The sequence below is a fragment of the Prinia subflava genome, chromosome 18, assembly GCF_021018805.1.
Source record: "Prinia subflava isolate CZ2003 ecotype Zambia chromosome 18, Cam_Psub_1.2, whole genome shotgun sequence".
NCBI lineage: Eukaryota > Metazoa > Chordata > Aves > Passeriformes > Cisticolidae > Prinia > Prinia subflava.
In genome coordinates, this window is record NC_086264.1 from 5,173,489 (window position 1) to 5,186,101 (window position 12,613).

The 12,613-nt window shown below is 49.9% G+C and overlaps 1 protein-coding gene across 4 annotated transcripts; it reads left to right on the top strand.

Moving 5' to 3' along the window:
- The first annotated feature begins 6,264 nt into the window (after nt 1-6,264).
- On the top strand, nt 6,265-12,613 carry SPRY1 (sprouty RTK signaling antagonist 1). Of its 4 annotated transcripts, none has more exons than XM_063415110.1 (2): nt 6,265-6,422; nt 10,266-12,613. In XM_063415110.1, the coding sequence occupies exon 2, from the start codon at nt 10,321-10,323 to the stop codon at nt 11,281-11,283; it is 963 nt and encodes a 320-aa protein (XP_063271180.1). In that variant the 5' UTR covers nt 6,265-6,422; nt 10,266-10,320; the 3' UTR covers nt 11,284-12,613. The 4 variants fall into 4 exon arrangements, with proteins under 4 accessions (XP_063271180.1, XP_063271183.1, XP_063271182.1 ...); XM_063415113.1 differs by lacking the exon at nt 6,265-6,422 and adding an exon at nt 7,013-7,542; XM_063415112.1 differs by lacking the exon at nt 6,265-6,422 and adding an exon at nt 7,558-7,860.

Genomic DNA, 12,613 nt, shown 5'->3' on the forward strand with positions numbered 1-12,613 from the left:
TGGTGGAAGAAATCTGACCTTTTCAACCCAAAAGCTCTTGAGGGATAATATTTTTTACACTGTCTTCAAAATACCAAAGTCTCCTGACTTCTTCAGTCTCAAAGGGAACCCAGGTTAACTTTGATTTCCCCAGGAACAGAATCCAGCCCTTGACACTGAATATTCCTTGGCAGGTGGCTGTTACTATAGAGCAAAATTCCAGGATGTGCCTGGCAAGAGTACAACAAACCACATCAAACATGCAGGGGGTGTTTTGATACTTCATATTTGAATAGCCAACTGCAGAGTCTGTCAGAGAAGTAAGTCCCAGAAAATGGGAAAAGGATGAAAAAAAGAAGTTAATAGCAAATTATATTTTATCATTCTCTCATTGGGATGTGGCAAAGTGACATCACTGTAGCCTTGCATATTTGTGGTAAGAGATTTATCTTTTCAGCTATAAAAGAGTAAAAGAAAGGTGTGGGGCTGTTTATTTTGTTTTTCCCCCTGAGAAGTTAAAATCTGTAAATACTGAAGTAGATGATGCTGCAGTCGGAAATCCATGTGGCTTCTGTGGCATGTTCCTTTTCCTGTAGCCAGTTTCTGGTGAGAAAGCAGTGACAACTTCTGAGCTATCTGAGAACTGGCTCTCCAGAGACACACCTTCTTAGCACCATTTGGTGCCATACAAGTTTATAAACGCTCAGAGGAAGAAGTTGCCATGAAAAAAAAATTGCCTGTTGCAAATTTCTCTTCAAGAGATCCATGGAAAAACTTCCTCCCTATTTGCATTTGCTTGTTAAAATCTCACAGAAATGCCTATTGATGGTAAAGCAGAACCAAGAATATGACACAGATGTGAAGCTACTGCTTCCCCACAGAAGCTGCTGCAGCCACAGAGGGAACCTAAACTTTGGTTGTTGACACACTGTCCTTGAGAGCGACAAGAGAGATTGTGTTCATTAGGCCAACCCCATCATTCTTGCTAAAAGGAGGCTCAGGTTTCCATGTATATTTTCAAATCAAATTAGAAACGCTGCTTCTGAGACCTCCTTCAGCTGACAGTGACGGATTGCACAACCTGATAAACAGGAGGCATTCCTGGAGCTGTGCTAACACCCGAGTTGCCGCAAGTGCTTAGATAATAAAAACATGCACAGAGCCATGTATTTAAATTAGCAGAGAGCTGCTTCTCTTCCCCATGTAAAGCAGCCCCTCCTGGGGAGCGGACACTTCTCCAGCAGAAATGGGAAAGGTTTGTGTCTGTGCAAGGAATTGTGTCTCAGTGGATTGGGAAAGGCAGTTTGCTCAGCTCTAGGACAAGAGACAAGGACTTGCAGATAATTTATGATAGATGGGAGTAAGTTATTATTGGTATTCAGCAATAATGAAAATTTTCCTTTTTCACAAAGCTGTTTATGCAGGCAGATGGAGTCATATTAGCTAAAATAGTTAACAATTAATACAAAGTAAGGAAGATATGGTCAGTAGCTTAGTGGAATATCTTGTGCACATGCAGGCAACCTGTGTAGCAGCTACACATGAAGGCTACAGAGGCAGTTCTCCAAGGAAGATTAAACTTGATCAGAAAACAATAAGTATGGATACCTGAAGGAGAGGTGAAAAGGTACCAGTTGCCCGTATGTCGAAGGAGTGGTGGAAAACGAAGAGACAGCTGTGGCCTACCCTTAGGAGAGTGAAGTTTTGCCTGTGGTTACCCAAGGAAAATACTGGTTTCTTTCATGCAGTGCAGGAGATGGGGAAGGGAAAGTGTGTTCTCAGACTCTCAGCCGATTTTACAGACTGTGGCATTTTCTTTCTGTTTAATTTGTGCTGAATTTGGGTGCAGACCAAACCCCTCTCTCTGCAGCGTTTCCCTGGTGCTTTGACTCCACTTTCAAATGTTCACCAGGCAGGTTCACGTCAGGTTCATCCCTTTGTTCTTGGAGTTTTGCCTGGCTGCTGCCTTTTACTGTCTCCTCTGCCACTAAGAAAAACTGATGTTATCTCCTGAAGTGAAAACTCCAGATTCTATTTGTAACTGAGGATTTCCTGTGTGCCTTTCCGCAGCCCATGCAGTGATGGCAAGAGGCAGTGGTGCACGGGCTGTGCATCTTCAGAGAGCTTTGAGAACAGCCCCTGCACAGGAGCTGAAGAAATCCCCAGCCACCCGTGCCTTTGATCTCAGATAAAGGTCAACCTGTCTGGTAGAAAGTGTGATGGGAAATGCTACCACACCAGCCTTCGCTTTCTCTTCCTTACCCTGAAGTGATTCACTGTACGTGTCAGGGTATGCCTTTGCCACAGCACCCATGGTGTTTGGCTCTTGGGAGCAGCTTTATTCATCTCATACACCAGCTTAAGCTGAGGCCTGCAAGATTGCATGACAGCTGCTGAGAAACTGCTCACAGCACTTGTTATTACAGCAGTGTTCCACAGCTGTTGTTGGATTTTGTTGGTTTGTTGGAGAGTTTTAAAATCATAGAATCATTTAGGTTGGGAAAAAACCTTGAAGATCATTGAATCCAGCCATCAATCCAGCGTTGCCAAGTCACCACTTGACCAGTCCCTAAGTGTCACATCTACACATCTTTTAAATCCCTCCTGGGCTGGTGACTCAGCCAGCTGCCTGGGCAGCCTGTTCCAGTGCCTTCGGTGAAGACATTTTTCCTAATACCCAATCTAGATCTCCACTGGTGCAACTTGAGGCCATTTCCTCTAGCCTTGTAGTATATATAGGCCTAGCGGTGTGTTAAAAAATTAGTTATGCTTTTCTTGTCCCAACAAGCACTGAGAGTTTCTGAGACTGTTCAAGCACTGACAGCTACAAAGTTCCACCTGACACAAAGATGCTGACACACAAAGCTTTGGGGAGCTGCAGGTTCCAGTCGGTTCTCCTGACACCACCTCTGCAAAATCATCACTGGTGGGGGGAAGTACCTGACCTACACATGCTACAGGTAAGACTGGCACAACAATTTGGTTCATAATTTTGTAATAAATGCTAATGGAGGGATGTGTTTAGTTGCCTTTGAATTGCTCTGTAACCTTAGAAATGTTGTTGCAGCTGTGAAGATTGGTTATGAAATGACAAGTAACCTGCATAAAGGGAAACACTTTCTCTGCTGAGTCTCCTCAAAGCCACCTGGGCTTTGTGACCGGGGCTGAGTGTGTGTCTTCCTTCTGGACTGGGATCTGTGCCTTAGCAAGGGCTAAGAGATGCTGCTTAGGGAGAAATTGAATAATATTCCTAGGTGGGATGCACCATGGAAATAGTGCATATTTGTATATAGTGCAAATACTGATAGTGGGAGGATCACAGTTTATGCAGTGCATATTTACAAAAGTCAGTTAAGTCACCTAGAGATAAAAGTTGCTTCTAGGTGTGGATTAGGAAGAAAACCAAACAAAAAACTAAGGATGGATTGCAGTTTCCTTCTGTCCAATGCACCTTTTGGCACTCAGGCTGCCATGAGAGAGAAGTAGCATCTGACTGCAGGAGAGGAGCTTATCTCTAGTACCCGATCCTCAGAGTGACAGGGGAAACAGGGATTGGATGCCTTTGGCCATCATTCAGTTTCTTGAACCCCGTTCTGGCAGGTTTTTCTGAAGGATTTACTTTAGGCACAGAGGGCTAGTCTCTATTGACTTGGTGTCAGCTGGGCCACCTCTAGATGATGGTTTGGAGATAGAAAATAACTAACTTGGTTGCATCAGATTCCTGCCTGTGCATGAATTCTTAAGTTAAGGCTGTGCCAGGATGTAGCCGTAAGTGCCAGTCCATTCTGCAGAATGTAGCTGTCCTTTGTCTAATTGGAACTTTTCACTGCTATAATTTCCAGGAATAATCTAGTGAGATAGACTTGTGTGAGGTGCAGGAATGTTTGCTTGAGCCTGTGGAGAGCATTTGGATATTGCTGGAGGGTTTTCCCTTCTTTCAGTGAAGTATTAATTCAGGTGCCAGGTGATAGTGAACACCTGCCCAGTACCCTTGGTTATTTGACTGACCCATTTAAGCCCAGTATTATGTTTCTAAAATCAAGCTCTTACACTTGGCATAGGATTTTTAAGGTGGTACTGGCATTAGAGATATGAGAAGAAAGATGTTGAGGTGTTTTTATGGTAGTATCCTGGGAAAAATGCATATGGACTTCTATGAGAAGAGAGCTCTGCTACCTCCAAAGGCTCCAAAATGAACTTTCACCACTAAGACTACTCTGCAGGAGTAATTTTTTTTTCATTTTCCTAGTCACTTTGATTCTCAGTTGGACTTTTTTGTTCATTTTAACTTTTTATAGGTTCTGAAGTTTTCAGATGGATTTCACTGAAAATGGTTTTGTACTTTGTGCTCAAGGTATACCTGAGAATGCTTCTGATGAATAACCATCTTTACTAATGCAACATGAATGCTGATTTGGAATACTTTTATTCCACACCAAGGATTTGTGTGCCATTGTTTGTCCTTTGAGCCTCTGTCATTGGGGAATGGTATTTATGGTTTGTCTGTATCAGCAATCTGTTAATTACAAACTCAGAAGTATTAGAAGTCGTACTACCACTAGTACTGTATTCTAGTATTCAGTATAGAACTTCTAATGCACATAAATTTGATTTCATAGAGAAATAGATGGTTCAGGTAAAGGTTGTGCATAATGATGAAAATTTCAAAAATGTAGCTTAGGTGATTTCTTTCAAGCTTAGTGAAGTTTAATGAAAACACCCATGACTGTGAGCTGGGTGCACAGACTGTCACCGAGTACCACCTTTGTGGTGCAATCCTGTTTGTAGGGATTGTTTGCTTTTGGATGAATATTTCTGCTAAGCAGCTCCACATATCCTCAGCACATGCTTCTTTTCTTTGGGGGCAAAATGAGGGAGAATGGGGTTTTTTTGTGAAAGAGATTGTTAGTATGTTTCAGATAAACTTAAGGCTGAGTGGTGTTTAGCCAAGTACTGGAAGTCTCAACTATTCCAATACTTTACATGTTGTTATGAAATAATTCTCAGAATTTTGATGCGTTTTACATCACTTTCCCATGTTCTTTTGGTGGCCTGTTAAAATACTCCACTCACTGAGAAAAACCAAACCAAATCCCCAAAAATTTTACATCAAAGATAATATCTGGCCACAAAACTACTGGCTTGGAAAGCATCCCCGTATCTCTTTGGCACCGTGGCAGAGATGCAGTGGTGAGCTTTGGATGGGACCTTGACAAGGCAGGGCTGGAAAGGGGGGAGAGAGACAGCCAGGCCAATAACTCGTATCATCTCAGGTGCTGCAGTGCCAGTCGTAAAACGGTGGGAAGAGCCGCTTCCTGTCTCATGGCAGGATGACAAGAGGGAATGCTTCTCTCGGGTCCTCAGCTGCCTCTGCAATAGACTGATAGAAGCAGAAAATAAAGAGTATAAAAGAGTGAGTATAAAAGAAGGGCTGTTCCACCTGGCTTGAAGGGCGCTGACGGTAAAACACAGACAAGAATCTCTCTGTAACGCTGTCAGAGGAGCGTGTCAGAACTTCAGCCCTTGAGCAGATCCCAGAACCCGGCGGTGCCGCGGCAGCTCCATGAGCTCTGCCCGCCCGGCCGAGCGCAGGCGGGGGCAGCGTGCGCGGACCCGGCAGCTCCGCGGGCCGAGCCCCCCGGGGCGCTCCCTCTGCCGGCGGGGCCGCGGGGCCGGGAGGAGCCGGGGCTGGAGAGAAGCAGGTCCTCCCTCCCTTCCTCCCTTCCTTCCTCCCTCCCTTCCTTCCTTCCTCCCTCCCTTCCTTCCTTCCTTCCTTCCTTCCTTCCTTCCTTCCTTCCTTCCTTCCTTCCTTCCTTCCTCCCTTCCTCCCTTCCTCCCTTCCTCCCTTCCTCCCTTCCTCCCTTCCTCCCTTCCTTCCTTCCTCCCTTCCTTCCTTCCTTCCTTCCTTCCTTCCTTCCTTCCTTCCTTCCTTCCTTCCTTCCTTCCTTCCTTCCTTCCTTCCTTCCTTCCTTCCTTCCTTCCTTCCTTCCTTCCTTCCTTCCTTCCTTCCTTCCTTCCTTCCTTCCTTCCTTCCTTCCTTCCTTCCTTCCTTCCTTCCTTCCTTCCTTCCTTCCTTCCCTCCTTCCCTCCTTCCTTCCCTCCTTCCCTCCTTCCTTCCCTCCTTCCTTCCCTCCTTCCTTCCCTCCTTCCTTCCCTCCCTCCTTCCCTCCCTCCTTCCCTGGCGGCCCGCGGGAGCGGCCGTGCCCGCGCGGGAGCGGCTCCCGGCGGGAGGGCGGGGAATCCACGCCGGGATTTCGGAGGCACACTGACATCAGGGGGGCGCGGCCGGCGGCGGGCGGGGGCTGCGCGCTGAAAGGCGGCGAGGCGCGGCCCGAGTCACTCCGGAACGGCGGCGGGGCAGCGCGGAGCGGCTGCCGGCACTGCCCGGGCTGGATCCGCGCCGCCAATGTGCCGCGGGAGGCGGGCGCTCACCCCGGCCCTAGGTAAGCCCGGGCGGCGCTCGCCGCGCCGCACACCCCCCTCCCGCCGGGTCAGGTGCGGGCGGGCGGCCGGGGCTCCGCTGGGGGCGGCCGCGCTGTGAGGCGTGCGGGAGGTGCGGGCGAGCCGCGCTCGCTGCTCCGCGGGGCAGCGGCCGAGAGAGCCGAGGCTCGGCTCCCCGAGCCGGCGGTGCTGAGCTGGGCGCGATTCGCTGCTCACAGAGAAGCTCCGGGTCGGTACTCGCCCGTCCCGCCCGACGCGGGGTCTCCTGCGCGTCGGAGCTTTGCGCGACCCTGTCGAGCCTGCAGAGACCTCAGTGCCTGACTGCGGCGTGCGGGGCCACCTCTCCCCGCCGCGTCCTGCCCCTGCCCCGAGCCTGTCACTCGGCCCCCGGCAGCGACAGCCAGCACATGGCTGTGTGCAGGGAGCTCGCAAGGCCATTGCATTGCGCTGCCTCTGGCTTCGTCCGCAGTTCGCTGAGCTCTGCCTTGAGAGCCAGAGCAGCTTCGTGATCGCTTTAAAAAGAAAATAAAAAACCAAAACAAACAAACAAACAAAACCCCAGAAACCAAACCAACCAAATCTTTCGCACCAGAGGTTGTGGTTTGCCAGACGGGACTTGCGGCAAGGAACATGCGGTGAAGCCGAGCGCCGGAGCGGGACCGCAGCCCTGCACTCTGCGATTGCAAAGGGAAATAAACAGCCGGAGCAGGAGCCTCGCACCCGCCGTCTCTTCCCGGAGACCTGCATCGCAAGAGCCCTGCTGCCTGCCGCAGCCTGCAGCCGCCTGAGGCTCGATCCAGACACTCCGCTTTGCAGGAAGGGCTGGATTTGCTCCCTGTCGCCTCACCGAGAGAGCTGCGGCCGAAGGAGAGCGCCGCTTACCCGGGCGGCCCGGGCCGCTGCATGCTATCCCCCGCGAGAGGGGAGCTGCGGTGGGCAGCAGAGCGGGGCTTTTCTCCGCTGGCCCAGTAGGACGTGGAGATCGGCGAGCGAGGGCCGTGCGGGGACGAGGAGCGGGGCCCGCCGGCCTTCCCCGCCCCGGGGGCAGGGAGAGCGAGGAGCCGGGGCCCCGCCGCCCCCCGCCCGCTGGATTTGCCGTTCCCTGTGGCACCCTGCACATCAGTAAGTTGGGACCCGCCGTGCGCTCACACTGCGGCCGGCGCCGCCGCAGCGAGCAGGTGCCGCGGGGCGCTGCGGCGCCCGCCCGGCGAGGGGCGGCCCCGACCACCCTCCCACCGTCCCCCTCCCGGAATGGAGGCGCCGGGCTGCTGCGGGAAGGCTTGCTGGGGACCGTGATCGGCTGCGAACGAGCAGAACATGAAAAACACCCCCCAAACGCTCCTCGCAGGTGGGGGCCGGAGGGGCTGAGGCGGGGGTGCCGAGCCGCAGCGCGGGGAACCCCGGGGCTGAGCAGCTTCTCAGGGCCGCTTTAAGCGCCAGGTAATCCGCCCTCCCGAGGCAGTGCCGGGCTAAAGTCTGCCTTCCCCTGTGGAAGAGAGAGAGAACGAGGGAAAGGAAAAAAAAAAAAAGCCCATGTTTTCATTCATAACTTTTTTTCTTCCCCTTTTCCCCTCCTCTTCCTTCCTCTCCGTCAGCGCCGTGATCCGCTCCGCTCGGGGCGCCGAGGGCGCCGCGCCGCCGCCGCCCGCCCGGGGCTGCGGGGAGCGGGGCGGAGCGGGGCGGGACGGGGGGGCCGGCGGCGTGTCCGAGCGAGTGTGGAGGGGAGGGAAGCGGGATCCCACTCCCGTGGTGCGGGGAGAGAGCGCAGCCCCGGGTGCAGAAGCGTGAGGGCTCTCGCCGCCTGCGCCGTACGTTATTTTATTATTTTGTTTTACTCATTTTTTATTTTATTGTCCGGAGGGGAAGCAATTTACGAGCGATATGAGCGGGGGTGGACGTGGCTGGTTCAACTCTCGCCCCGGTCTGCAGCTGGGCTTGTCAGTCTGCGCCGCGTTGATGTTGCGCTTTCCCCCCAAAGATGGCACTGGATGTCTTCCACATTTTCTTGGGATATTGTTTTCCATCCCCTAGGGAGCCCAGCTCCTGGCTGGTACAGCTGTAAATCTTTCCCTTTTCGCATTCATTCACCCTCGGTCTGTTGTGGATTTGTATTCAGTGTTCGTGAAGAAGGCGGCTTGTTGTGTGGAGTAGGAGGAAATTCTTTGCTGGAGGGTGGTGAGGCACTGGCACAGGAAAAAACCATGAATGCTCCATCCCTGGAAGTGTCCAAGGCCAGGTCAGATGGAGCTCTGAGCCACCTGGTCTCGTGGAAAGTGTTCCTGCTCGTGGCCAGGGGCTTTGGGACTGCACAGTCTTTTAGGTCCCTTCCAACCAAGCCATTCTGTGATTCTCTTCTGTGAATTAGAAGTGAGAGTGTTTGGGTTTCTGTTTAATCTGGTGACCACAAAGCCTACATAGGTGATGCTAGATGTAAAATGAAATCTTTGACGACTGGATGAGAACAAAGACTTAGTGTCACAGCAGAAGCTGTCACTTTCTGCCCATGGTGACTGCCTGCGAGAAGAAACCTTTTCTCTTCTTGTTCCTTCTGTGCTTCCACATCACGATGCCTTTTCCTCTCTGGAGTGGGGAACAGCTCCATGCTGGCTGTGCTCTGGGTAGGCAAGACACTTTCTTAGGATTATTGGATGACTTTTTGAAATGCTTGATAGTACTTACCTTTCTCTGCTTTCAGGTAAATGCTTATGGCATCTCGGGGGGAGTGCAAAGGGACTTCTTCTTTGGCTGACAGTAAAGAAAAGCAGTTTGTTGTCCTGGTTCCCTGCATAAATGTGGCACTTAGATACTCAGCTACATTTTTGTGTAGATGCAGAACTGTCACTGCAGTTTGCTCAGTCAGTGTTGTAATCTTCATGTCTCTAGCTAGGTGGGATGGAAAGGGATGGAAATGTGTAGCATCTCTACTGTTCCCCTACTATTTAAAAGATAGACGAGCAGATGTTCTGTTTATTTGAGAAGCTTTTAATCTGTCTTGTGAAAATGGATTTGTTCGTTGTGTTTTGAGGTTGTTGTTAAGGGTTTTTTATCTGCTCTTAACATTCTCGTGAACCTTCAGATACTTTTTGTTTGACACCTAGTTCATCTAAGCCTTTTCTACCCCATTTTTCTTTCATGCTCTGGCCTGTGGTCAGGAAATATTTGAAAACAGGTTGTTTTCACCCTTGCTTTAATTTTATAAAGGAGCATATTAGATGTGTAGGCTGAGTTACTTTCTCACAGAAAATGTCTTGGCCACTTGACAGCACTTAGTTCAGGACTCTGAAATGCACATACGTCACTTTAAGAGGGAGACTTTCCAAATGCACTAGGAAGCAAATCTGTGGAGCTTTCTGATGCTGCAGATTCAGGCAGAAGAGTGAGAACTGGGCTCATTCCTCACTCTGCCATATGAAACATGAATGTAGTGTCGTTCTTGGCTGTTTCCAGCTCAGTGTCAGGGCTTTCGGAATTGCTGTTGCTAGAGACAGATGTTGAGTTCAGTAGCACAGGAGAGGCACTTCCCTTGGCTTGCCAAGTAAGCATACAAGTTAATACTGGATTTTTAATTTTTTTTTAAATGGCATGGGGTCTCCTTTGCATTCCTCATCTATGATGCCATACCCAGACTCTCCCCATTACTGGACTTTGGCCAGATCCTCAGCACTGCTGTAATCCCCTGCTGAAAGTGATCAGTACCAGGTGGCTGGGGCAGTTTGGGCTTTGCCAGGTCCTTTCTGTTTTCAGAAAATATCCCATGCTTTATCCCTGCGCTGCCCTTGATCTTGCATGTGTATATGTACACACGGAGTGTTTATTTACACCTTCTGTCTCCTTCCTTATTTCAGGATTTCAGATGCATGCCAGGTTCCCGCTGAATGCCAGCAGCAGAGATCACTACAGATGGAGCCCCAAAGTCAGCATGGCAGCGGCGGCTCCCTGGTGGTGATTCAGCAGCCCTCCCTGGACAGCCGGCAGCGCTTGGACTATGACAGGGACAGCCAGCCCACAACCATCTTGTCACTGGACCAGATCAAGGCCATCAGGGGCAGCAACGAATACACCGAGGGGCCGTCGGTGGTGAAAAAACCGGGTCCGCGGACAGCGCCAAGGCAGGAGAAGCATGAGAGGACTCACGAGATTATACCAATTAATGTGAATAATAACTACGAACACAGGCCCGGCCATGCGGGGCACGGGGCACATCAGCATAACACCAGGGCTCCCGTGCTGAGCCGATCGACCAGCACGGGCAGCGCGGCCAGCTCCGGCAGCAACAGCAGCGCCTCCTCAGAGCAAGGGCTGCTGGGGCGCTCGCCGCCCTCCCGGCCGGGCTCCGGCCACAGACCCGACCGGACAATCCGGGCGCAGCCCAAGCAGTCGGCCCTGATTGTGGACGATCTGAAGGGGCCTTTGAAAGAGGACTTGACGCAGCACAAGTTCATCTGCGAACAGTGCGGGAAGTGCAAGTGCGGGGAGTGCACGGCGCCGCGGGCCCTGCCCTCCTGCCTGGCCTGCAACCGGCAGTGCCTGTGCTCGGCCGAGAGCATGGTGGAGTACGGCACCTGCATGTGCCTGGTCAAAGGGATCTTCTACCACTGTTCCAACGACGATGAAGGGGACTCGTACGCGGATAATCCCTGCTCCTGCTCCCAGGCACACTGCTGTTCTAGGTACCTGTGCATGGGAGCCATGTCCTTGTTCCTGCCTTGCTTGCTCTGCTACCCTCCGGCCAAAGGATGCCTAAAACTCTGCCGGGGGTGCTACGACCGCGTCAATCGTCCGGGGTGCCGGTGCAAGAACTCAAACACAGTCTATTGTAAACTGGAGAGCTGCCCCTCCCGGGGTCAGGGCAAGCCCTCATGATTTTGGGAGGGAGGTTTACTTCTTCCAACTTCAGTTTTTCAGGTTGTAGCTGATTTTTTTTCCCCCCTCCTCCCATCTTTTCTTCTCCCTTCTCTCCCATTTTGGGAGGACTGTTCCTTTCCTTTCTGTCTGCCCAACTTCAGACACATGAGTTCTTCCCCTTGCATCTCTACTCTCCCCCTCCTACTGACTTGGCTGAGTGTGGAGCATTTCACGCAGTCACTGCTGCTCTTTGGTAAGTGTGGACCTGAGATCTGCACCTGCCACTCGCTCAGGCAGGGTCTTTGAGTTTGTAACTGAACCACTCCTGAAGGAGACAGTGAGGGCTCACTGGGCTCTTGAAGCTTCTTGCTCTGTGAATATCTTCCCAAAGATTTGTTTGTGGGGTTTTTTTGTTTTTTTGGGTTTTTTTTTGTTTTGTTTTGTTTTTTTGTTTTTTTGTTTGTTGTTGTTGTTCTCAGCAAGTTATGGGTTTTTTTCTCAACCTCCTGGGTGCCAAGGAAGAATAACTTTCCTGAATAACAATCCTGAGCTGGATTGTGAAATAACTTTTTGTGGGTGTTCTTTCTGGAGAGGGATGTAAAATAAAGGCTTCACCAAATGAAAGGCCTGACTCTTCTATAAGCAGCCTGCTTATTTTTGCATCTTTTTTTCCCCCTCTCTTTTTGTCTTAACTTTTGGAACATTCTCAGACCTGAGAATTGCCTTGCCTCCTTTTTTTTTTTTTTCTTACATTTTCTATGTAACTTCAGTTTTTGCTACACTCTGTAGATCTTCACATTGGAGACATTGTGGCTGCAACACATTTGTTTCTTTTGCTGTCCAGTCTTTGAAGGATATTGCTCACTCCACCCTCCTAATCCTGTTTTTATAGTCTGTCAGTATCAGTTGATATTAAAGTTGGTGGTGTTCATGTATCCAAACAGCCTTCAGGTGTCATTGAGTCACCTAAATGTCCTTGAATCCTTCAAGTCTCTTGTGATCCTTTGGCTTAGTGAGTTTAGCTCTGCTCTGTACTTTATAATTTTATCCTGTCCCTGTTTTATTGCCTTAGCCACAAATTGTGGTCCTTTTTTGTATATTTTATGTATAAAACACAAAGTTGAATCCCAACTATTTTTAAGACAAAAGTCTGTTAAAACTTTTTTTATTGTAAAGAATATTTATTATGTGAATCTCTATTATTTTATGATATTTATTGCAAAAGACTTCGAAAATGTACTCATGTCTGAATATAACAAAATATCAATACTTAACGAAATAAGGATGACACGAAGAAAGTCCATATGTTAACTATAATGCAGAAAATATATTAATTAATGAAAACGCC

What these genes read in the sequence shown, in the direction of transcription:
- SPRY1 (XM_063415110.1), top strand. Translation starts at nt 10,321, where the DNA reads ATGGAGCCCCAAAGTCAGCATGGCAGCGGCGGCTCCCTGGTGGTGATT.